Here is a 25,727-nt window from a genome sequence, read left to right as displayed (position 1 = left end):
TACGCCATCTAGTGGAGGAAGGGCAGGCACACAGCTGCTTTTCAGCTACATTAGATAGTTTAGCCTAGGCTTTTACCCCAGGGTCTCTTATCCCTTAGGTAGCTCACAAGCTGAGTTCTCCTGGGAAAGAACTTTTTTCTGTTGTTACTGTCATGGATTTACAGAACTTGTATTCTGCTGTTTCTTGTTTATTGATTGTTCATATCTGCTGGCTTTCTGCTACTGAAGATAGGAATTGTTTTATAAGCATACCCTCTTCCGTCTAATAAATTATTTGTTAAGCCACTATTTATCATTGCTTTATAAGTTACATGATACATAATTAGCACTGTAAATATTTTATAGCCAAATGGTAAAGTGTTATGACTATATTTATTTCCTTATATACTATTTTCCCCTCTGCTACTATGTATGTACAAATATATATAGGATGTGAATCTATTTAATGTATGTATGGCAATTGCTTTTTGAAAGCTCTATTGAAATATAATTTCCACACCAAGAAGTTCATCCAGTATAACGTTTTCATTCAACATCTTTTTGGTAATTTGTGAAGTCATGGCCCCATCACCATACTCCAGTTTTAGAACACCTCTATCATCCCCCTATATTTACTCAGATTCTCTTTTAGTCAATCTTGACTAATGACAAATGCTGTGATAGGCTTTCTGATGATGAAATTTCATCTTCTGGATGTTTCCTATTGATGTACTTATATAATGTGTATAGTCTCAGCACAATACTTTTGAGGCTCATCTAGATTGTAGTATTTATCACTGTACAGTAGTGTTTAATCATCAGCAGAATTTTAGTGTTCTGATATTTGAGGCACTAGAATTCTGACGTAGCAACTTCTCTATAATTATGCACTTAAGCAAAAACACAGCTCTGATCTCACTGGAGTCTTACTACCCTGCTTAGCACTTATTTGCTGAGTACATGCACTGGCCCCGCCTCCTCCCTTCTTTCTCATGTAAGGTTCTCTGTATTCTAGCCTTGCTGTGGGGCCAGATAAGAGAAAGATGTTGTACCTCCTATATAATGACTTTGAATTCCAGGACCTTCACTTGGGCTGCTTCCCATGTTTAAATTCAGCCCATCCCTGAGTCCCACGTTAGTTGCTACCTCTGCCATGAAGTCTTGCTGATACATTAATTTAGGAATAGATTCAGGGTGTTTGCTATCCTCTGAAGAACAAACATACTTTCCACTGCTATTGGTACTTTACCACTGCCATGAGATGATAGTTAAAAGGTTGTGACCCATACAGCCTTGTGATAAGAACCTGATATATTTGGACAAAGAAGAACAGGACAGCTTTGGTCAAACTTGCCAGATTTCATCACCTTTGCCTTGCCAGAGCTTTATGAAAAATTAATACTCAAGAAGCAAGATATCTATCTGATCTGCTATGAGAGAGCACCTCTTACAAGTTTAATGAGTTTGGTCAAGTGGGTATTAAATATAAATCTGTCATTTTATGTAACCCTTGAAGGCTCTTAGAACACCCAATAAATGTCTTTATTGAATTAGTAGAGCTTTCTCTGTGAGTCTCCTACTGGTGGGATTGCCCCTTGTTCTTCAGTGCACCTTCAGCCAGTGCTCTCATAAGCTTCCTGGCAGCATGTGGATTATAGACTCACCTAAGAACTCGGTGTTTTGTGGTCCCCTCCCAACCCATACCCTAGATGTGCTCTTCCCTCAGGATAGCAGGTGGTCAGGTGGGGGTGATGTGATGAAGGCACTAATTCCTGGAGAGCACGATGGAACCAGAACCTCTAGGAGTCATTCAGACATTAAGACTTAATACCATATGTAGGTATAGAAACAAGGCTCAGGGAGGTTATGACAGTGTATGGGTCTGTGTCTCGTAAATAGTGAATCTGAATTCTAAGTTTAAATATTCTGGGTTTCAAATCCTAGGAATTTTCAACTAGGCACATCTTGTATTTCATTACTTTCACTTTGATTAAAGACAATTTAAAGAAACCTTTTTGGGCTGAAGACATGTCTCAGTGGTTGAGAGCACACACAGATTTTCCAGAGCACTAGAATTTTCTTCCCAGCCCCTGTGCCATGTATTCACAGGTGCCTGTAAACTATTCAGCACCTTCTTCTGGCCTCTGCAGGCCCCTGTACTTAATATGAACATATAAGATTGTGTATACACACACACACACACACACACTTCCAAACAAAACAAATCTTAAAAGATTTTTTATATATATATATATTTGATTTTTCTTGAGTCAGCATTAACTTTTCCTTCATTAAGGAGTCTTGTCTTGCTCTGTTTCTGTTATGCTGCACAGTTTTCCTGTTATCTCTATTCCAGTTCTCCTTTGATCTCAGCAAGACCCCACCCCCAAGGAGTCTGCATGCAGGGACAGAATTCTAGTCTTTGCTGGCACATGAGGAAATTAGGATTCACAGTTTTGTGAGTGCTTGATGAAAGCGGCACCAGTTGGCTTCTGTTTTGCTGAGATTCACTGAACTTCAGACTTAACACTTTAAAATAATTCCTCTTCAGGTGATTGTATATGTTGGAAATAAGGAGACAATCAAGTATGATTTGGTGAAAACTGTAGTTTCTTGCCACACAGCGTTTCTTCTGAGGCTTACAGTGCTTAAAGAGGAGGAAGAATGATGTGGATAAAATACTGCAGAATACACTCAATAGACAAGTAACTACACCATGAGAGAATTAGATGGAAGCAGGCCTCTGTGGAAAATATGCTTAATTAAAGTTCTTGTCTGCTACCATATTGGAGATCTGGGCAACACAGGGGTCCCAGGTGCTAGAGGATTATATTGTGTGGTCAGGCAAAGCTTCGTAGCTCCAAGGTGAACGTGGTGTTCCTTGTGACAGTTCTTGGAGGACAAAAGAGAGTATAGCCCTGTCATGACCTAAATGCTTAGTGTTAATCAAACTCTTGAGTTTGGCATGTGTTGAAATCTAGTAGTCGAGGCCAGTAACTCAGATATGGGTATTGTCCAAAAGTTTTGAGGTAACATTCCTAAGGGGTGAGATCTGATGTCATACTGTAGAAAAGAGAGGGAATTCACACTGTGTAGCAAACCATGGAAGTGCCTGAAATCATTCCATAGGTCACAATATGAATTATGCAGACACAATTTGTACAGATAGGTAAGTGGTGATTGGTTTTGGTAGTAGCACAGGGAAGCTGCTGCCTGTCCTCTTGGTTTCTTTCTCTTGGGAGGTCCTGCAGTTGACAGGAACAGTTTGAAAACCACTGGAGGATGATTGTAGGATTTGTGGTGCCAGTTTAAATTCTAGTTTGGGCCTGATGTTTCACCTCTCTGAGGTTTTTTTGTTCGTTATTTGTAAAAAAGAATGATAAAAATTATTAACTGGAAACATACACCTTTCACATTGTTTCTGGTAACAAGATGGCTCTGGTAGGCCCAGTATGCAGGACTTTAGCTGAGTTGCTGGGTGAGAACTGCAGATACAGAGCTCTCACACAGATGTTGAGCTTCCTATGAAAATGAAGGTCCCTAAACCACATGTCTCAGTAGTTTAGATTGGGGTAGGCCCTGTTTTTGAGTTAGACCTGTGGGCTCTAGGCCGTCCACTCCATTAGTTCTAAGGAAAGGAGACATAAACACTAGGAAATTCAATGTGTATAGCCTTTGCTCTGCTAATATGTGGGCCCAGAAATGAAACTTAATAAAATTTCATCTGCTTTTGATTTTTTTTTTTAATCCATAAAACAAAACAAAAACAGTTAGGCCTAGGGAGCTGGTTCAGCTGATAAAATAACTTGGTGCACAAGCACAATCTCCCACAGCTGTGTCAAAAGCTGGACACAGTGGCACACTTTAAGTCTTACCACCAGGGAGGCAAAGACAGGTAGAACCGCTGGACTTTGATGGACAACCAGCCTAACCTAATCTTCAAGCCCTGGGTCCCAGTGAGAGACTGGGTCCAAAACAAGGTAGGTAGCTCCTGAGAAATAACTCCCTAGGTGGACCTCAAGCCTCTGCAAATACAGTCATCCTTATATGCACAAGAGTACCTGGGAAAGGGGAGGGGAGACTGCATATTTTATACATAGGCCTTATGTGGGTTAAACAACAAATAACAGACTGATTTTGTTTCACAGATCATAGTTAACTAATTGCTAATTTTGATACTTATTTTTAATAGCCTCTGCAACTTTTGGCCCCATGAAAAACACTTTTAAAAATAATTGTTAGAGATTGGTATTATGAAAAGCTTAGTTATGGTACTGGAAAAAGTAGGCTCTCACATCTGTGAATAGTTACATGTTCATTAGTTTTCCTTATTACCCTTTTGTAGAGGTGTACCTGAATGAAGAACTGTTCTGGCTGGGCCTTGAATCCCAGCATTTGGGAGGCAGAGGCAGGCCTCTATGAAAAAGTGAGTTGTAGGCCAGTCAGGGCTATATAACAAAAAGGGGGATGCTTTAAATAACAAAACCTTGAGTCTTGGATTTGTTGCTGATTTTTGTGGCTCTTATTTGTCATTTGACCTTTGGACCCATTCATTTTCTCAGGTGAAGAATTGGGAAAGTTGGACATGAAGATACTTTGTAGTTCTTGTTGGAACAGGGCTAGTACAGTTCTTACCAATATAGATGCCCAAGATACCAGCAACATTTCACATTGTACTGGGCATTTTATAAGATCAGGTTTTGTTGTTGTTATTTGTTTTGTTTTCCTGGCCACTTCTGAAGTGACAGGCAAGTTTGGCTTACACCCATATGTTCTACCAAATGTTAGTCACTTATTCTTCAACTCTTAACCAGTAAACATACTTGTAGACAAGATGGGGCCCCACATACAGGGATAGGGCTTAGGAAAGTTGCCAGAGGGAAGTCTGCCCTGCCTACTGTGGGCTGAGGGAAATTTCTTAAGTGGAAAACTCTTGCAATCTGAGTCATACCCATGGACTCTTCAGTCTCCTGGGTGGGAGAAGGAAAGGGAGAACAAAGGAGAAATGGCAATGTCGGGTTTTGTCAGCAGAGGGCACCCAAAGCAAAGCAAGTACCCTTGGCGTTGGGTGAATTTACAGGTCACAGAAGAACTTGCCCTGGCTCAACAGTGTCTGTTGCATTTTGTTTATCTGTGTTAACATTCTCATATGTTTTTACCCACATCAGAGTTTGGCCTTTTTTGTTACCCATTTTTAGTAGACACCCAGCTCCTAGAGTGTCTTGAGGTGAGTTATCTTACACTGCAGATCTGGGTTTTTAGATGAGTGTGTGGTGTTAAACACCATTTATATCATATCCAGTAAGGAAGTAGTCCTGGAATAGCATTGATCTAAAAAAGTCCCTTAAAGGCAGTGTGGCTGATTGCCAAGTGACTTTGTTCTTGTTACTTGGGAACAGTGGTCTTCAGTGGGGTAGCTTCTGAGCCAGCAGCATCCGCGCTACCTAGGAGCTTATGGAAATTTATGGCCTTCCTACCTCCCAGGCTTACTGAACTAGAAACTCAGAAGATGGGATTCAGCAGTCCATTTCAGCATGCTCTCCAGAGGATTCTGGCTCAGAGTCACAGTAGAGAGAGCCACTATTGTAGAGGAATGGGTAGCAGAGCACAGGCCAGCCCTTACTGGAGGGACCACCAAGTGCTCAACCAGGAGTTTTCACCTTCACTTTCTAAGCAAAGGTTCCAAGCCTAGAATCATTCACTTACTTGTCAGTTATATATGATGAGTGGTGAAGAAAGCTCTGAGCCCTGGTCTTTTTGATTCACAACTGTGTGCTAGTTGCTAAGAGAATGCTGCGTCATTGAATTAATGTTTTAAAGTCTTTTAAAAGCAGTATACACCATCAAAAAAAAAAAAAAAAGGTAAAATGTACATTAGATCAAAAGGATAAAATAAAAGTTCCCCTGGTGTGTGGAACCTTTTTGTTCATTGTTTTAGTATTGTTTGTGTGCAGCTGCTTTGTTTGTATGCACACTCTTAAGTTTGTTCTAAAATATCAGTTGGATTGTAAGAGGCTTTTAGCTCAAGCCTACTAGACTGAAAATTCCTTCTCATTAACTACAACAGATTTTTCTTTTTGTGTGTGTGTGTGTGTGTATGTGGTTGCCTAGAATTCCACTGTAAGAGTATCAAGTTCCACTGTAATACTATGTCTGTCTTAAGTAGTTTTCATGATACACTTTTAGGAAGAATAGTATTGTTAGTGCTGTGGTGGGCAGCAGTTACCTAGGGTGGCTTAAAAGAGTCATAATTAAGATGATAAATACAGATGATGGTGGAGGAGGGAATGTGAAGTTGGAGAGGCAACTTCTTAGCGTGTTTGAGATTAAAAGTTGAAAAATAGGAAAACAAATTGAAGAGTATGCCAGTAGTACCCTGCATCCACCTGGACTTGAGTAAGGTAGACTAGGTCATCTAGGAAGGGGTTGTGACTGGCTTGGAGCTAGTAAACTTCTTTTATCACTTGCTTTTTGACATGGAGGCTAACCTGTAGGTTAGGTGACATGAGAAATACTGGGTGTACAGCTTCTGTAATTGGTTTTATTATCGAGTACTTTCGGGTGATAGACACCATATTAATTATTCATGTAGATTTTGTTGCTTGTTTACCTTTTGTTATAGCCACATTTATTAACTGTTAGGTGGTGCTTCCATTTTATAGAAGTGGGAGCTGGACGCAGGTGTTAAAGGAATTCACTGCTTTGATGGCAATCCTGAAGTGTTGCTCCCAACTGTGTTTTTTTCCTGTTCTTATGATGTAACAGGACATTGCAAATCTTGTACTCTCCCATGGCAGTATCTGTCGTTCCTTGTGATGGCACTTTCTCTGCTGCACAAAGGAACAGTTAGATTTGTGGGGGCACGATAGTAAAGTCAAGACTGAGCATAGGCCAACCATAAGACTCCAATCAAGCTTACGTGAATTCAGTCATTGTCTTGGGGAAGGTGGAAGCCTGACCTGGATATTATAGAGGAGTCAAGAATATGTCTAAAGAAGTTATAGGAAGGCACTAGAAACAGATGGCTGGCTGGAAGACCCAAATCTCCCTCAGTAGCTTTCTCTCCTAAAGAAAGATGTCATTTTTTAGGATGTTTTAAAAACACCCACTGAGTTATATATAGTTGAATCGTTTAGCATATATAATCCACTGACTTTGTATGCTCACAGAGTTTGCTTAGCCACCCCAGCATCAGATTTAGAACAATTCCATCACTTCATCCAAAACCCCTTCCCACTTAGTCATCACTTCCTGATTCCTGTGTTCCACCCTTGCCCTACCTTGTGGGCAGCTACTAGCTCTACTTTTTCTTGACAGATTTTCCTTTGTGTACAAATAGGTCTGTGGCCCTTTGAGTCTGGCTCCCTTAACATTGTGTTCTCACATATCTGTCCATGCTAGGTGGGGGATGATATCAGTGCTTCCTTTTTCTTTTGTTGTTGTTGTTGCTGTCTTGTTTCTTTGCATGGCTATGATGTAAAAACTTAATTATTCTGGAAAACAATTTTTTTTTAATCTAGAGATAAAAGGGTAAAGGAAACGAAACAATAAATAACCCTTGGTAATACCTGGGGAATGGGGAAAAGACGTACCAGGCCTGCCTGAGTATCTATAACTGACAGTATAGGAAGCAGGGTGGCTGGTACCCACTTCTTCATGGGTCATTTGTGGCAAAGCAGCAGTGCTGACCTTAACACCAATGGCTTTCAGGAAACTACCTTGTATAAATCTGCATGTTGGCCAGCACCTCACCCCTACCCTACCTCGTGTGGAACTGGAGAGATCTTTGCTGATCTAATTTGGATACATTTCCCTTGGTTCCTTGAGCATCCTCTCTGAAGAGTTGCCAGTTTGCTGAGTCCAGGCACTTGTGAGGTTGTTTCTGACCATATGATTGGTTCAGTGCAGATACCTCCTTTCATTAAGGCCCTAATCTGTTGGTCAGATATATAACAGCTGTCATTTCTGTGTTCGGGAGGGTTCCTTTAGCCAGTCAATAGAGTGCCCTTCCAGGGTGACCAAGTTTGTCCCATTGTTTCCTGCTACTTACTTTTATTTTATACTCCAAAGATGTGTCTTGACGTGAACTGTCAGTCTGGTCTAGAGAGTGAGCTGTAATTACTTGTCTTGATGCCCTGTCTCTTCACTGGCATGTCTTACATTAAAACAGCCCAGGGGAGGCCCTAAATCACTTAATATCAGAACTGGATTTAGTCATGTCATCCTTGTTCTGCAGTTGGGGAAACTGAGCCATAGAGTGGTTCTTGAACTTACTCCCAGGCCATAGTCTGGCATGCCTATACTCTAGCTAGTAAAGAGCTGGGCCTGGGCCTTTCTTATCAGTGTGCACTTTCCCCAGAGCAGTTTCCTGGTGGACTTGTACTGTCATCACCAAGGCTTGGTCTGGCCCTGTTTCACTTTGAGGTGAAGGTGGGTGTGAGTGTGACAGGTTGGGGTGGTGATGATGTAAATCTCATGAGAGGACAGTTGCAACAGCCCTGGGTTGTAAGCTCAGGAGCCAGAGTCACAGAGTCCTCCTCCATGTAGCAAGAATGTTTGTCTGTGGTTATATGATTGTAATTCCTGAGAGCTTATTTCTATTTGATAACATGCTGCTTCCCTGGCCTAACAAGCAGCCATCTTATAATGTCTGCCTAAAAATGTTTGGTTATGGTTGTCAGCTCCATGCCTGATAAGATGTGAAGAGATAAAACCAGAGTCCTTTTTCTTCTTGTCCACACTTCCTCCTCCTCTTCTGTCATTCTTTATGGGTGCCAATCTGGAAAGGTTTTGCTTTTGAACACTCTACTTTTAGCTCCACAGATCTGTTCACTATGGCAGCCCATTACTGTGGAACACTTAAGCTGAGAGCTAACTCTGCATTCTACCCTCCTCACTATCTGGCTTTGTGACTTCCTTTTCTCTGTGCTTCTACTCATAAGCCTATGGCAGAAATGGTGTGTGGCATTTTACTCTTTCAGTGGTTTGCCATTCTCATCTTGTTTATGTCTCACCCATGGGATGAGTAAAGTGCAGAGATGGTAATAGGACGGTTGTCTGCTGGGAGCATTTCTCCTTCACAGAAGTTGTTTACAGTCCTCCATTATAATTTATAGCAGCTACTATACTAAGTACACATACCTATGTACACCTTCCTTCAACTCCTCATTATCTTAATGACTACCCTCTTTCCAAGGTGACAGGGAGAAGTTGTATTTCATAGATGCATAGACTGAGCTTTAGTGAGGTTCAAGTCTCAGAGGTTGAAAGTGGTCAAACGGGTATTTAAATCTAGACTTGCCTCACAGCCATCATGTGCTTCTAACAGCTATGCTCCTGTCTGCCCTGAGTAGTTAATTTGTGAACATTCCTGAGAGAAGGCTGCATGATCACCAGTGCTTCTGAGATGTATAGGGAGACACCTGTGATAGCAAAGGGCATTAGCAACATAGTTAAACTTGGCTTTGGGATAACAGCAGACACAAAGAGGAGCCTAGGAAGGCCCTGCCACTTATTTCCTCAGCTATATTGAGGGAGATTTTTTTTTGTCCTCGAGGTCAGAATGATTGCAGGTCTTCCATAATCTCCACTTCTGGAGAGATGGGGCTGTCCAGCATTTCTGGTTTGTTCGGTTGAGTAGAGGATTGGCCCAGCCCTGGTTCTGAGGCCACCCAAAGGTGAGCTCAAGTTCATTCTTGCGCTGACTTGGTGTAGGTCCCCAAGCTTTGCCACTGAGCAGGAGCACCCCCAGGCCCCCTCGGGACCCCCTTACCCGTTTAGCTTCTGTGGTCTTTGTAGGCACAAAGACCATAGAGCTTATTTCAGTGGCTCCTTGCTGCTTATCATATGGAGTCCTTGTCAACTGCCAGGCAGAATGAATGCTGCTCTAGTTTTCATCACACAACAGACACACTTCCTGTAAAAGTTTGAAATGGGACAGAAAAACTCCTGAGCAAAAAAGAGTTGGATAGTTTCGGTGTGAGGGGTCTCACATTTCCTACCTCTACCTTGGGGGAGAGAATCTACCTTGGGGGAGAGTTCTAACTGAAGGGCATCACCTCAATTAATTCAGTTAAGTGACCCTGGCCTGGCTAATGACTTGGATAGATCTCTCAGTGGATTTGGCAAGGTATTAGGTTTCCCTCTTCTCTTCCTTCTGCATGTGTGTACTACAATTACAATTTCCATCCATCCATCCATCCATCCATCCATCCATCCATCCATCCATCCAGGAGAGGCTCCTTCTGAAAGATAGATAATAGAGACAAACCAGAGAAAGGAATATGATTGAGTAGCCAAGTCATGTTTCTAAAATGACAGAGCCAAAACACCAGGGAGAGGGAAGGCTGTCTGTGTCCACTCTGAAAGGGGAAGGGTGGCAGTGTTGACTTTCATCTCCAGAGCTTGAGTGTGGGGCACTAATTCTGTGCTATGGAAATATGAAACTGCCCTAACAAGCATTCGGTCATCCCGACTGTATTCTTAGGCATGTAGTCCTTGAACAGCAAAGGCGGTAAAGGTCAGAAGTTACCATTTCCCCAGCTTGGTGGTCACAAGTATTAAAAAAAAAATAGTCACAGGTTTAGTGAAAAACATGAACAGATGCTCCTGCCTTTGTTTACTGGGTGACATTCTTCTCTCTTCTTCCCACCCCTTTGGGAACCGACCAATCACAAAGAGGAATGGATCTCTGTGCTTCTGGCTTCTTCCCATAAGACCCTGCCTGGCACCTCCAGTCCTAGTAAGGCTGAATGTTTAACTTTTGGGTGTCTGAATCAAAGAAAGGGACTATAACAGTACAGACTCTGAGCCACCCCCAAGATATGGATGCACTGAACAGTAAGGAGCTGGTTTTTATCTTGAATTCTGTCACTGACCAGTAATATAACCTTCAGGAATCTGCTTTGCCTCCTTGGTCTTGATGCCCTATTTTGCAAAATGAGATGAGGAAGAAAAGAGACAGAAGGAGGGTTGTGGCATATCCCCATATAAACCACCAGCGTTTCATATAGTGCCAAGGTCTGAGTTGTAGAGAAAAAGCCTTTGACCTGTACTAGATGACTATTCTAAAGCAGCTTGCTTTTTGTTTAACTCTCACAGCTTAGCACAGCAACTACTGCTCACTCAGTTTTAGAGATGAGAAAACTGCAGACAAGAGAGGCTGTCCAGCTCCTCAAGGTCACTTTGCTAGAAAGGCCCAACTGGCTCTGCTGCCCAGACTTTCCTCAGTTTGACTGGATGACAGAAAAAGCCCTGGTCATCCTTCCAGCCATCTTACTCTAATACTCTGAAAGCTTTTAGCATTTAGTCCTTTTATGCAGGCTCATGGCCTCTAGACATTTCTTCATAAGCTGCAGCAGCAACAAAAGCTGGTGCAGTCTTGGGTATTGGCCAGTATTCCCCTTCCTCCGTGGTCTTGTATAGTTAACACCCCCACCCCACCCCCATGCAGGTGCACACATAACCTGTTTTTCTTTTCTCTTTGTCTTGTGTTTGTGATTAACAGGCACATATCGGTGGTTTAAAGGAGAAGTGGAATTTTGAAGAAGTTTAAAACAAAACCAAACTCCTTTGTTAAGTCTTTTCCATCACAGTCAGCAGCAGTATTTGGTTCACCTTTACTTGGAATTCCATATGTGTGTGTGTGTGTGTGTGTATTCCTATTTATATAAAGGAAGTGTGTGTATCAATAAAAAATTTTAAAGTCAGGCATGGTAGTGCACCACTTTAATCCCAGCACTCAGGAGACAGAGGCAGGTGGATCTCGTGAGTTTGAGGCCAGCCTGGTTTACAGAGTGAGTTCAAGGACAGCCAAGGCTGTAACACAGAGAAACCCTGTCTGGAGGTGGGAGGATTTAAAAGGAGAGTTTTGTTTTTTTACATATCCTAGCCACCTGATATAATAGGAACCCTTAGTCCTAACTTCTTTCATTTCTTTCTTTCTTTCTGTTTTTTTTTTTTTTTTTTTTTTTTTCCCTTTATCAAACCTAGGTAGGCCTTTAAGAATAAGATGCAGGAAAATGGAGACAAGGAGAAAGAATATCAGTGGAGTAAAGAAAAGTTTTACTCATTGAACTGCCAATGGTGATGACTCTAAGGAAAGGTGGGCCTTTGTCATTTAGTGTCCAGGAATCCTACCTTTCACTTCTTATAAAGTACTTGCAGCTTAACTCTGCTGATGTTAGGTTGTGGTTCCTAGTCCTGTGCTGTATGAGGCTCACAGGAAGTATTTCTATCCAGCAGTTATCTCCAGGTTCTGTGTGATTGGGATGTGCATGCCATGATGTTGTCAGTAAAGAGATGGAGGTGGCATGTATTTGTCCTCCAGGGGCTCACAGTTCCGTGGAATTAGTAGTCTCATTTATAGAGAAGACCACTGTGTATGAAATTAACAAGAGGCAGAATAAATAAAAGTTGCTGAACCAGTCACTGCAAATATCAGAGGGCCCTAGATATGGAAGGGCTTAGGATTCACCAGGGAAGAAAAACCAGGGTTCATTCAAAGTTTCATCTGGAGTTCAGATTGGGGCAGTAGTAGGGATGGAATGAGATAAAATCTGGGCCCTGACACAGCTAGTGAGAAGAAAAGGTGAAAAATGGCTCAGTGGATTAGGGGCAAGTCTCATGCCTTCTAGGATTGTTCACTGAATATAGCCAGAATCTGGGAGAGTTAGATTTCTTATCTTTTAGCCCTTTCAACTTAACAATTATTTTTTTGTGGGAGGGGTAAACATTAATGCAAACCCTGGTGTATATGTGGCAGCCAGAGGACAGTTTTGGGGAGTTGCTCTTCTTCTGCTGTAAGTCCTAGGGATCAAACTCAGCTGAGACACCTTGCCAAAGCCACTTAACTTTTGTGTATTAATGTTTTAAGATTTGCTTATTTTTATGTGTTTTGTCTGCATGTGTGTCTACCACTTGCATCCCTGATGCCTGTGGATGTGAAGTCCAGAAGAAGGAATTAGATCTCTTGGACTAGAATTACAAAGATTGTAAAGGTGCCAGAAATAAAGATAAAAAATGTTCATCTCTTACATTTAATTTAGTCTTTGGTTCCCTTGTTCATTAGCTTTTTAAAAAAAAATTTTAAAATATCCTATGCCTTATCTTTAGACTCTGAGATATTATTTCTTTTGGAGTGTTTTGTTTTAAGACAGTTTGACTGTGTAGCCCCGGTTAAGGAAAACTAGAGTGAGGTCAAGCACATATGAAGACACCACAGTCCCTGTGGCATTCTCATTTAGGCATGTATGGCTTACTGTGTAGCCTGGCTGTGGATGGTTGTTGAACATCTTGGAATTTCCACCCACAAAGCACAACAAAGTAAGGATTCCTTTTAAGCTTCCAAAATTGACCTTATACTTTGGTGTAGGAGAAGGCTTAGGAAAAGGAGCTTCTCTCTCTCCCTTCTCTCAGCCATGTTTGTTTCACCTAAGTGCCCTGGAGACAAAGATAAATGTGGGGACTTGAGATGAGAGGAACATTAGACTCAGAGAAGTCAGGGGAGGTCATATCAGCTTAAAGTGGAAACTATGTTACAACCTAAGTAAGGAACAACTGATAGTTCTATTAATAGGACTTTATCTCCTCATAGAACATTTCTGGCATGGTTTGTAGCTTCCCATGTGGGGGCTATAATATTTACTAAAAATAAACCGTTTTTCAGAAATAATTAAAATAAATCACAATGGATTCATTTGTGTTATTCAGAGTATTGTCATGGCTGAAAGTAGTGGTCTGTACTAATTTTTAAGAACTCCTGGTTCTTGAAAACTCTGGTTAGATCTGGGATAGAACAATGTGGTCATCTAGAGTAGATTTAGATAGGCTACTTTCTTAGAGAACTGGCTATTCCAGTCAGTTCTCCTTGCTAGTTCAGAAGACACCCACGATGAATGACACAGGAGTTGGTGTTGTAAGTGTTCATCTAGGCAGGTAGGGCAGCTCTCATTGTTAACAGCTTGCCCTGTGAAGCTGCATCACATGGCAGTTCAGAGTAGAAACTACATAAACTAGCCCTTCCAGCAGAGAAGAAAACCTGAAACTGTCAGGAGCCTGTTCCTCACACCCCCCCAAACCCCCTTATCCTGATTGTAGCTCTTTAAATTTTGAGGCAAATTCTTGGCATCTGCCTGCCTGTCAGCTCATCTCTGACACCTTTTGGTAGTTTGTTCCTATCAGTATTTGTAAACTTTGTCAAAAACATCTATTCATTCTTAGATTGGGCAAATAGTAAAATTGCTTATAGAATACCTTTAAAGTATTGAACAACACAGCACTGGTGGCTTGGGTTCATAGGGAGTAAGAGTCCCCACAAGTGGTCTTTTTAAAAAAAAAAAAAAAGGTGATTTCATTTGCTCTTTCAAACTGTAAAAGCGCATTGTGGAGATGTTAAACAATTTAGGAATACAAAAAGATTAAAGAAACTAAACCAGTTATGCTTTGAAAATACCAATCAACTCCCCTGGTACTGTGAGGAAGGGAACTGAAGTTCCTTATAGAATAATTTATGAAAGATGCAGAAATAGGAACGTTGGTAAAAGAAGCTCAACAAATTCACTGATTTACTTGGGCTCCAAGCCCAAGTTTTAGTCTTCTTAATTATTTTTATGTAATTTTATTTGTTTTTTTTTTTTTTTTGTGTGTGTGTGTATTGTTTTCTGACATTACCCATTGTCTGTTGCAGTGAGTGAATGTGCACATACTGCTGTGTTTACAGAGTTTTTGGTATGTCTTGGATATGTCAGCATCCATGTTGATTAAGTAGTTGTTTCTAGATTTTCAGATGAAAAGAAATTAGTGTAAGTATTTGACTTCATAGAATTAGTGTGTGTGTGTGTGTGTGTGTGTGTGTGTGTGTGTGTGTGTGTGTACGTACGTACCTTTTGGTAGCCAGTTCTCCTTCCACCTTGTGGGTTCTTTGGATTGCACTCAAGACACCAGGTTTACTCCTGAGCCATCTCACTGGCCTGTATCTGACTATCCTATTAGCAGGACTCGGGAATTTGATGTTAAACTTTGGTTATTCTGTGCAGAGTACTTAGGGACAGGATGTTGGGGGATTGACTAGTTAGTTTGACTTCTTCGCCAGGATATACATCTCAGGATTCTTGGACAGTTGTTTAGTCATTAAAATTGTACACTTTTGGTATATAAGAAATTTCTATGTTTTCAAATGAAGTTGAACTGTAAATTTTAAGTTAGTATGAAATAAATTATTTGGGTAAAGGTTGTAGTATATAACCAAGCCAAAACCACCAAACACCAAATGTTTATTTGTCTTTAGCAAAAACTAAATCCAGACACAGGTGACCCAGGGCTGAAGGGTGCCTCATGGTTGCTGCTGTTGGCTTTTCTGCTGTATCTGATGGGATAAAACCCAGGTGGTTGCTACAGCCCTAGCCTTCCCTTTCCTTCCTCCTTCTCCCTTCTCCCTTTTCGCTTTTCTTCCCACTTTATTTTTTTGATATATGTGTGGGTAGGTAAAGCCAGAGGTCAGTTTGAAGTCTTTCTCTGGTGCCCTTCACTTTTTCTTAAATTGATTTTTATTTTAATTAAGAACAATCTTATTTTTCATACCAATCCCAGTTCCCTCTCCCTCTTGTCTTCCTATTCCCCCCACCACCTCGCCCTTCCCCTCCTCCATCCACTCCTCAAGGAGAGTAAGGCCTTCCATGGGGTATCAACAAAGTCTTTCATATCATTTGGGGCAGGACCTAAGCCCTCCCCTGTGTATCTAGGCTGAGAGAGTATCCTTCCATAGGGAATGGGCTCCATAGTTCATACACTAGGGATAAATACTGGTTCCATTTCCAGAGGCCCCAAACTGACACCCACATTCAGGAGGCCTGTTTCTATCCTATGTTTGTTTCCCAGATATCAAGACTGGGGTCCATGTGCTCTCACTTGGCCAGGTCAGCTGTTTATGTGGGTTTCTCCATCCTGGTCTTGACCCCTTTGCTCATCACTCCTCCCTCTCTACAACTGGATTCCAGGAGTTCAGCTCAGTACTTAGCTGTGATTTTCTGCTTCTGCTTCCGTCAGCTACTGGATGAAGACTCTATGATGGCATTTGAGGTAGTCATCAATCTCATAGGGGAAGCTCCTCCACTGCCTTAATTGGGGTCATCCTTGTGGATCTCTGGAGATTTCCCCAGTGTCACAGATTTCTTGTTTAAACCTCTTTTGACATTTTGGCTAGACTGGCTGACCAATAATAAGCCTGAAGGATCTGCCTGTCTCCCTCTCACTCCCCAGCACTGGGAAAATAGGCATATCCTGTCATGCTTAGCTTTGTATGTTGGTACTGAGGATCTAACCCTGGGCCTCATGCTTTTGTATAGCAAGCACTTTACCCACTGATCTATCTCCTCAGCCCCTCACTTTTCTTAGGCATGTCTCCTAAGAGGACAGGACTTCAAATTACTTTCTGCATGAGTTTCCTTGGTCTAAGTCTCATGGCTATACCTAACTACAGTGAGGTAGGAGTAAGTCTCTCCCAACAGCAGTTCAGTCATGGACCAGAATGAAAACCAAGGTTTGATTACTAAGGAAGGGGATATTCCTAGCATTCCCAGCCTTAGTGCCTGTCCTAGTGTTCTAAACTGTGCAGCTATATGGCATTGAAGACCTTCTGCAGCCTCCCTGGGGGATTGTTTAGCCCGTCTTCCTATCCAGTGAGCCTTGGTATCAAGTAATATGACACAGGCCTTAAATCTACACATCTGTGTGCTGTTGCTATTACTCTTTAAGTTCAGTAAATGGAACAGTAAGGGCCAGTCCAGTCTGTTTTAACTTTGGAGGTTTAGAAAAATGTGCACAAGTTTGTATGGAGTGTTGGGAGTGTTCCTACCACTGCACACGTGTGAAGATAGGACAGCTTTGTGAACCTGGGTGGCCAGGCTGTAAAGTGAGTGCATTTATCAGCTCAGCCATTTTGCTGCCAATTTCAGGGTTTTTTTTGCTTTGTTTTTTTCCCTTTGGTTTTTCAAGACAGGGTTTTTCTGTGCCAATAGCCCTTGCTGTCCTAAACTAGTTTTGTGGACCAGGCTGACCAGGCTTGTCTTAAACTCACAGAGATTCACCTGCCTCTGCCTCCCAAGTGCTGGGACTACAGGTGTGTGGCACTCCCAGGCTTCAACCTCAGGGTTTAATATGTTTGTTTTGTTTTTAATATTTTAAAAGAAATAAAAACATGGGTGAAACATTTAAATGTCTGATAAAGGAAAACCAATTTTTTAAAAAAGGGATTGATTATATTTTAGTTTTTTAAGTCATGGGTAAGCCATTGTTAATACATTTTGTAGTGAATACAGACAGACAGACACACACACACACACACACACACACACACACACACACACACACACACCAACTTGTGTCTGTCTCCTGAGTACTGGGATTAAAGGTATGTGCCAATGTGCCATCGGTGCCCAGCAAAGATTGTTACCTTTTTTTTTTTTTTTTTTTTTTTTTTTAAGATTTATTTATCATGTATTTAGTGTTCTGCCTGCATGTGACTGCAGGCCAGAGGAGGGCACTGATCTCATTACAGATGATTGAGTCACCATGTGGGTGCTGAGAATTGAACTCTGGAAGAGCAGCCAGTGCTCTTAACTGCTGAGTCATCTCTCCAGCCCCGATTGATGCCTTTTAAAAAAAAACTAATAACAAATTTATTTGAGTTAGTCTTTAGAAAGCACACAGTGGCTACCTCTGTGGTTCTCAAAATGTAGATCTTGACCCCTTTAAAGGGTATTGAACAACCCTTCCACAGGGTTCCCATATCAGATATCCTGCATATCAAATACTTATACTATGATTCATAACAGTAGCAAAATTACAAAGTAGCAACAAAAATAATTTATGGTTGGGATCACTATAGCATGAAGAACTGTGGAAAGAGTTGCAACATTAGGAAGGTTGAGAACCATGGCTCTAAAAGTATTGGTATTTCAGTCTTGTGTGTGGCTCTTTCTCTCTTAAATAATTGGTAGTGTGATGTGTATCATTCTAAACCTTTCTCTTTTCACTTGTGATGTATCTTAGGTTATTTTGTGTGACACTATTGAATATCCCCCCAAACTCCCATAGTGTTCTGCTGTATGGCTCAGCCATAGCTCAAGAAAGCTAAGTGGCTTGTCTTACTCTCAAAGATACCCACTTTGTAAACAGCATTTGCTCATACTAGATAGACTGAAGTCCATTCAGGGCATTTTAAAATTTTTGTTTGTTTGTTCTGTTGTTGAGTATCCTAACTAGCTGAGAGGAGTTCCCCCTCTGAGAACCAAGATGTTTAAGATTTAGTGGTTGGAAGTAAGTCCTTTAGGAAAGTGCTGCATAACTTTCTTTTCAACAGTGAAATGTAGGCACTTCAGGGAATGGATTTTAACATAACCGTCAACTTCTGCAGTGCCTGGTAGTGTCGCTCTGTGCTGTGAGAGTGGGGCTGGTGTTCCTTACTAAAAGCAATTTTTGCTGTGTTTTGCTTGTGTCTTGTGTCCCTTTTGGATCTTTCACCTTTGGGTCTTTTTATATCTAACACAGTACCCTATTTCCTACTACTCCATACATTCCTTTCCTCATTTGCCTTTTGAACTCAGTGCACAGTTAGCCAGATCACCAGGATAGAACTTTTCCTAACCTCAAGTAAGATGCTTTCAGGGCAAAGGCCACAGGAGCTTCCCCACTCAGAAGGCACACACAACAGTGCCAACTTCTGTGTACATGAGTCCTTTTGTTTCCTGGTTATCACAGTTTTGTGATAGCTCTGTCCATAAAGCTCTCTGTTGGTGGAAATGTTTTGTAGGCTCCATGTCCACTGTGACATCTACCTGCCATGTGTGGCACTTGACTATGGCTGAGGAATTGAGTAATTTGAATATTCAATAGGACCACCTCATGATTCTAGACTCACATGTGCCTAATTTGATTGGAGTGATGTTTCAGTTGGGTGATTTTACAGCATTGGAAATGAGGCAGTTTGGAATGTTGATAATTAAATTAGCTTAAAATAAATGGATGTGTTGGAGCTACTTTTAATACCAGTATTATGATTATTTTCAACTGTGATATTTTAAAGTCACTGATGCCAATATTTATTTATGGTTTGTTGTTATGTTAATGCTTTCTGTCCTTTTGGTAACTAGGAGGAAATTAGTAGCACTCTAATTTTATTTATAGGACTTGGTTATACAGTTGCTGAATGCCAGAAATACCTGTGAATAACTTTGACCTTCCATAACAAAGAATCAAGGGATAAAATAAATGTTCCATGATAGAAAGTCTCACTTGTGCCTGTCTCCTTTAGAAAATACTGCTTTCTAAAAGAGAAGCTAGCCACAGACAAGGGGGAAAAATGTTTTTGGAATTGTCAGGAAGAAAAGAAGCAGGACATGGTGATAAAAGACCCAGGGTTGGGACAAAGGACCTCATCTAGATAGTAGCTGGGGAGTCTTATTTCAGGGAAGGATGTTTAAGACTTGAAAGATAAGAGGAGCCCAAGAACAAAGGTTGGATGTAGAGGGGTTTGGAGATGAAGGAATAAAGGAGTTTAGAGGAGAGGGATGGCATTTGCTTGGGTCAGGACCTAACATAAGATTCCAGTATATTCATATTCAGAGCAGTGATAGAGAGGAGATAATGGTTTGAGGAGAGGCTGGAGGGTCGGGAACCTTGCAGCACACAAAGGACATTAAAGGAGTTTTGTTAGAAAAAAATCCTTGTGTGTTCTGACATTATAGAAGGGGTGAGCAGTGTGTGCTATGATCTTGTTTAGTGGCTGCAGTAAGATATTTTGAAGGGGAACCGTAACAGAAATGGGGAAAGTATTGTGAGGTTCAGGAAAGAGATGTTACCCTCTGAGTTGTGAGAGCCACATCAAGAGAAATCAAATGTTTAGGGTACAGGAAGGATCCTTGTTCTTGTACTTACCAGATGGTACCACTTGTTGAGGTAGGGGATGGCAGGGGCATGCTAGATTTCAGAAGTGATGGTGGTTAGTGACAGGTTAAGGAACCAGTTTTGAGCATGTAGTATTTTGTCATCCCTGTAGGACAGACAGCCAAGCAGTGATACTGGAACATGGTAAGGGAGGCAATCCAGGCAGTAATGTCACTTGGTCATTAATAGCATGATTGAAGCAATGGGAACAGAGGAGAAAATTTACAGAGAAGAGAATTACTTAGATTGAATAACAAGAAATATTTTCTTATGAGGGAAAGGTCCCACTCCCCTCAAAGTCACTGAGGAGTAACCAGTGATAATGTTAAAATGACTCAGTCCCCACATTGTAGCATGTCCAAAACTAGAGCGTATTTTTAAAAGGCTATCAGCTTAGTTGACTCTTGCTAAGAAGCCAGGTAACTTCATTGGGTTAGGTGACATGGAAGAGGTAGAGTGCAGGACTTGGAAACTTTGATCAGAGGGAGATGAAGAGGATCTAGGCAACATCTTTGAGTTCTTCTATGAAGTAGTGAGCAAGAAAGTGGTAGGATGGCTGGTAGCTGAAAGGGTGTGAGCGTTGGGTCAAAGGAAAAAAACAACCATGCTCTATCTAGCCCAACCTGTCATTTGATATTTAGGTGTAAATATTTCATTTACTCATAGAGATTGATGCAACAGACTTGCATTCACACTTGGGGTCTGTCCTTAGATGGACCACTTGGCTGTGCCACAGGCTGCCACATTTCACAATTCAGGATATTGCCAGTCCAGCTTCCAAAGTCAAGAACTAACTTTCATGATGTCCATCAGTTTTTGAGAGCAGAAAGGGAGGTTTTCAGAAGGTGAGGTTAAGTGTTTCTTCTCTGTCCATGTTTCTGTAGTGACATAGGAAAGCGTGAATGGATGGACAGAGTCAAGTTTTCACCTAAGAACTTAGGGGATAGCATACCATAGTGAGGGGGTTACTTGGGAGAAATACCTTTTCCTTTTGGTGGAATGTAAGTAGATGTGTACCTCTCTAGGCAGAACTGAAGATTTGGTAGTGAGATGACACTTTTCTTCTCTTTTAAAATGTCCAATAAATACAGCATTAGAGAGCGTCAACTAAAAGATGGTAAGGAGAGTGAGACAGGTTCCAGAGGGTCCGGAAGCCTACAAGGACAGTCGTGGTAGGATCACTTATTTACAGTGTGCAGTTGTGAACACACTTTTGTCATTGAGCTAGTAGGTACACAGGCAGAGAAGACAGGGACTTGTGCTCCACCAGGGTGCAGTTTTGCTGGCAGTGACAGAGCAAATGCTTGAGGGTATTTGCAAGGCATGGGTTATAATTATGGTTCTCGAATCAAAATTGGACAGAGGCAGTGGGAGCAAAACTGGAGTGGGTAGGAAATGCAAAGCAACTGGGGTAGGAAGTCTTCTTAAGGTCTGAAATGGGGGTGTTACTAGAGAAAGTAAGAAGTTAGGGGGGTTCTTTGAGACTATTTGAAACAGGGTCCCCAAGGTAATGAAGTTTTATGTTTGAGGGACAGTGGCCCTGGTTTCTTTCCCTTGGAACTAGAGAAAGAACCCTAACATGTCCTGCTTGCCAATGCCAAGAATTCAACTTTGAGAGCCCCCCCCCTTATGTATAACTAGAGCTTATTTTAGCTATCCTAGAACATAGTTATACTTCACAGGACCTTTTTACCACCTACAGTATGCTGGTATATTCTAGTCACAGTCCTCTCTTTGGCCTTTGTTTTCAGTCTCCATAATAGGCAGAGGTAGAATGTAGAGTGACATCCAGTGACCTTGCCAGTCTCAGGTGTCGGTGAGTAGGTATGGCATAAAATTGTGCTCAACTTACAGCCCCTTTACTCAGTACTGTGAGAGTATGAGTGGGGTTTAACCTCTTTTGACCTCGTTTTCCTTTGATGTTTGTAATGGATAAGGTCTACTTTCTAGAGCACTAGGAAGATGCAGTGAGGCACTGTAGTTGTAATTCACTGTGAGCTTGCAGGGCAGGGTCTTCACTGACATCTGCAGTGAGCCAGTGCTCTCAGCCCACTTCTGAGATTGCCTGGGCATGAGAAGTGAGCTCATGTTGTAGCATGTACCTTGAGCCTGTCTTTTGGAGTAGACCCCAAAAATCTCTGTATCTAAGAAGCTGCTCCTCTAGTAATGATGTGGGTACTGGTCTTGGGGCACGTTTTGAATAGAGAACTGCCCTGTGGGAATCCCTGCTATTTTAAGCTGAGAAGAAATAAGGTAAAAAGAGGTTCGTTCTTTTGGGCTTTTATTAAAAATCAAATTCAACTGGACCTCCTCCTATCTGGTATCTTTAGCTTGCTTTTTTTAAAGGCAGGGCCTCATTTTGTAGACCTGGCCTCTTACATGTAAATGCTAGGATTGAAAGCATGTGCCACCATGCCCAGTCAACTAGCTTGCATTGTTGTAATAAGGCTTATTATTTCTATTTCTCCCAGGCCTACCTAAAGGTGAAAGAAATATAAAGTGTATGTAGATGTTTGCGTCAGGTTCTTCTTAAATCTCAGTACCTGACTTTTTAGGTGTGTGCTTGAGAACTTATGCTGTCTCTCCATATAGACACTTTACTTAAGCCTCTCAAAGTCACAGGGAGTCACAAAGTTACTCTTCATGGTATAAAATCCAGCACTTCCATAAAGCAGCAGTCACAGAGCTTGCTGAGAGTAGTGTTGTTGACAGCACCCACAAGCAGTTCCAAGTTAACTTTTCTTTCCTAGAATCAAGCATGCTTAGAGATTTCTTCACACCTGCCCTGGAAGTATGTCTCCTCCAGTACTCAAATTGACCCATTTCCCCTGAACTAATATAGGGGCTGATAGAATTCAGAGCACTGTGTGTGAGTTTTCAGGTAGCTGCATAGTGTGAAATCATTAGACCCTTTTGTGGTGGTACTCAGGGCCCCACACATGCTACCCAAGCAGTTTTACTCTGCCATGTCCTCAGCTCCTTAACATGAATCTTACGTGGCTTTAAACTACAGGCTTCCTTATTTGACTCCGGTGACTGGAAAGACATTTTTTCTCCTGCCTCTTTGTTTCTTTTGTTTAGAGGTAGAGAATGTGAGCATGCATGGGCATGAACACACACACACACAGGAGATTCCCTTGGCTTGTCGGTGTCCTTCCTGTTTGTGAAGGAACAACACAGCAGTTTGTTTTCTGACTGTCCACCTAACTGAAAAGTTATAGTAAGGAAAGAATTACATACATTTAAAACAAAAATTTTCATAGGGTTTTAAAGATGTTTCTAAGTGGTTCTATCTGTAAGAATTGTAAAGGTGGTTTTTTTTTTTTGAGTTTTATGACTTTTCTTGCTTTGAGGATTTTTTTTTTCCCCATATAATTTTCTCTTGCTTTGTTTTTGTTTTGTTTTTCAAGACGGGGTCTCTCTGTTTAATAGCTCTAGCTATTCTGGAACTCCCTTTGTAGACCAAGCTGGCCTTGAACTCATAGCAATCCCCCTGCCTCTGCCTCCCAAATGCTCCACCTCACCCAGCTGCAGATATATTGTTATTTTTATCTTATCCCTTAAAATGAGACTATGACTATTTGAACTTGATCATGTTTGTTTTATTGATGCCACAGTTGATGAATGATTAAAGAATATCACCAGTCTTAAGCTTGGTGTGGTAGCCTAGGCTGGTACTTCTAGAATTTAGGAACTGAAGCAGAATTGCTGTGAATTCATTGTTAACCTGGGCTACACAGTGACATTGTGTTTTACTCCTCACCCCACCCCCCTTATGTAATGTTAACATGTTATTTCTCATGGAAGAGAGGCAAAGCTGGTGGCTTCAAATTTAGATCATTGACTGGGAGACAGGAAAATTGCATGTACTGATTAACTGTGAACATATTAAAGATTCTAAATAATTAAGATTTGTTTTCTTAGGGCAGGAGAGTTTCTCAGAAAAAAATACTTATTTTCTTGTTTTTTAATAATCAAAACAAAAACCCCATCCCAGCTTTAAGCTTAGAAATTTTTACTCTGCTTTTATACTGGAAAGGAGGTAACCTTGTCCTTAGAGGAAACAGAGAGTTTTCATGGGAAGAACAGAAAGGTTGAGATCAGCACTTCTGAACATGTGGGACCAGAGCAGCCAGTAACAAGTGCCAAAGATGGTCTGCCTTCCTATGAATTGTAGCCCTTACTCAGAGATTTTCCAGGGTGGAGGGAGCTGTTTTTAAATGTGCCAGACGCACTTGAAAGGCTTTAGACTGTAGGATCTTCTTTCTCCCTCTGACTCCTGAGTGTTAGTGCCTTTGAGTTCAAACATGGCATAGTGAGTCATGGACGTCAGGAAAGTGTGTGAGCCTTGGTAGATGGGGGCAAGTTCAGTTGTTCTTGGAATAAAAAAGCACCAGGACAAGTGATTTGCTAAACTTATCAGTGGTCATAATGGGTAGAAGATTTGACATGCAGAAGATACAGTGTTTAAATTGAAGTAAAATTAGAAAATGTGTGACCAGGATTTGTAGCAGAGATTTATAGTATATGCCTTTTTCTAATTGCAATCCCACAAAGTATTACACCTGTTTTTTTGGTTGAGGAATTTAGATCCAAGCCTTGTACCCTGCTTACCCTGCTCTGTCCATATGCTCAGGTAAAGTGTCTGTGTACCATGCTAGACATCCAAGAGCTATGTGAATCTAAAAATCCTTGTTGCTGGTCCTTTCAGACAGAAGGCTTTGTTAAGTAGGGGCAGTAGTGATGGCAGCAAGGACTAATAATGATGAAGATGAAAAGCTTTTTTTTTTTTTTTTTTTTTTTTTTTGAAGTGTGTAGCTAAATTTCCCTGTATTTTAAAATCTTATAGATTGAGAGTATTTAGTGGTAAAGTGACAAAAAGCATAGTGGAACCCAGGCCAGTGTCATGAAAAGGGAATGTAGAAGCCTAGCAGATTCTGTGTTTGTGCCCAGCCTTTGCCAGGGGACCTAGAAGAATCAGGACAGGGGGCAAGCTTGGTGCATTTGCCTTGATCTTGGAGGGCAGAGTTTGTTGGTTGCATCATTCATGTTTGAACTAATTTATGTCTAGCACTAGAACCTGATGTTGTTTGTTCATTACCAATCTCGCCCAATCCTGCCTTTTGCAATCTTTTTGAGTGGCAATTGTGCTTCCAGAAGGAGAATGACAGAGAGATTCCCTGAAGGCAAGTACAGAGAGTGTGAGCTGTACACTCCAGTTTAGACACTTGGGCTGGGAACTCCCTGAAGGGGGGGAGGGAGGGCGAGAGGGAGGAGAGAACAACAGAACAGTCGACTAGAGAGGAGGGAGGAGGGGGGAGAAAACTGGTGTGTGTGTGTGTGTTTAAGAAGATTTTTTAACCCAAGTGATTTTAGGGGTTCTCCCTGCTTGATCCCTTTCCCCCATTGTGGTATCCTTTTTCCTCTGGTTCACTGAAGTGCTTTTTTACAGTTCAGGCTCAACGCCAGCTGAGTCTGCAGCGGCTCTGCCATGATGTACCTCTGGGTGAGTAGAGTGCTGTGGTAAGGCTTGCACTTGCACATATAAGGAGTGGAAAGCTGAGGTTCTGTTCCTGCACAGAGGCTCTGCAGAGCACAGACCACAGCCCCTTCTCACACAGGTGTGAGGGCCTATGAACCCTGAAGATTACAATATTGGAGTCTGGTTTCTAAGTGTTGTTTATCTTGTTAAATGTTTTGCAAAGGCCGGAGCTCCCAGAGCAGTGCTGTCCCCTGGGCTTGGTAGATTTGGAGAAGGCAAGTGGGCAGGTGACAATAACTGGAGGCTTCAAGAATGGCAGTCTTCC

General features: G+C 41.6%; 2 protein-coding genes across 24 annotated transcripts in view; both read left to right on the top strand.

The window, feature by feature from the left end:
* Rbfox2 (RNA binding fox-1 homolog 2) overlaps positions 1-25,727 on the top strand; it is a 246,182-nt gene that overhangs the window by 88,229 nt on the left and 132,226 nt on the right. The window contains exon 1 of one of the 23 annotated variants that reach the window (XM_051189283.1): positions 25,331-25,426. The exons of the other annotated variants lie outside the window; for them this stretch is intronic. Within the exon in view, the coding sequence (XP_051045240.1) occupies positions 25,412-25,426 (15 nt within the window). The 5' untranslated portion in view covers positions 25,331-25,411. Of the gene's footprint in view, positions 1-25,330; positions 25,427-25,727 lie in introns of those variants that run through there. 23 annotated transcript variants of the gene reach the window in all.
* Positions 12,670-25,727, top strand: part of Mb (myoglobin) — a 205,153-nt gene continuing 192,095 nt past the window's right edge. Inside the window, exon 1 of the mRNA XM_051189294.1 lies at positions 12,670-12,680. The gene's annotated coding sequence lies outside the window, so the exon portion shown is untranslated. The remainder of the gene's footprint in view (positions 12,681-25,727) is intronic.

This window comes from Phodopus roborovskii, unplaced genomic scaffold (genome assembly GCF_943737965.1).
Source record: "Phodopus roborovskii unplaced genomic scaffold, PHOROB, whole genome shotgun sequence".
Lineage (NCBI taxonomy): Eukaryota > Metazoa > Chordata > Mammalia > Rodentia > Cricetidae > Phodopus > Phodopus roborovskii.
The sequence above is the reverse complement of the archived record's forward strand: the minus strand, read 5'-3'. Positions and strand labels throughout refer to the sequence as shown.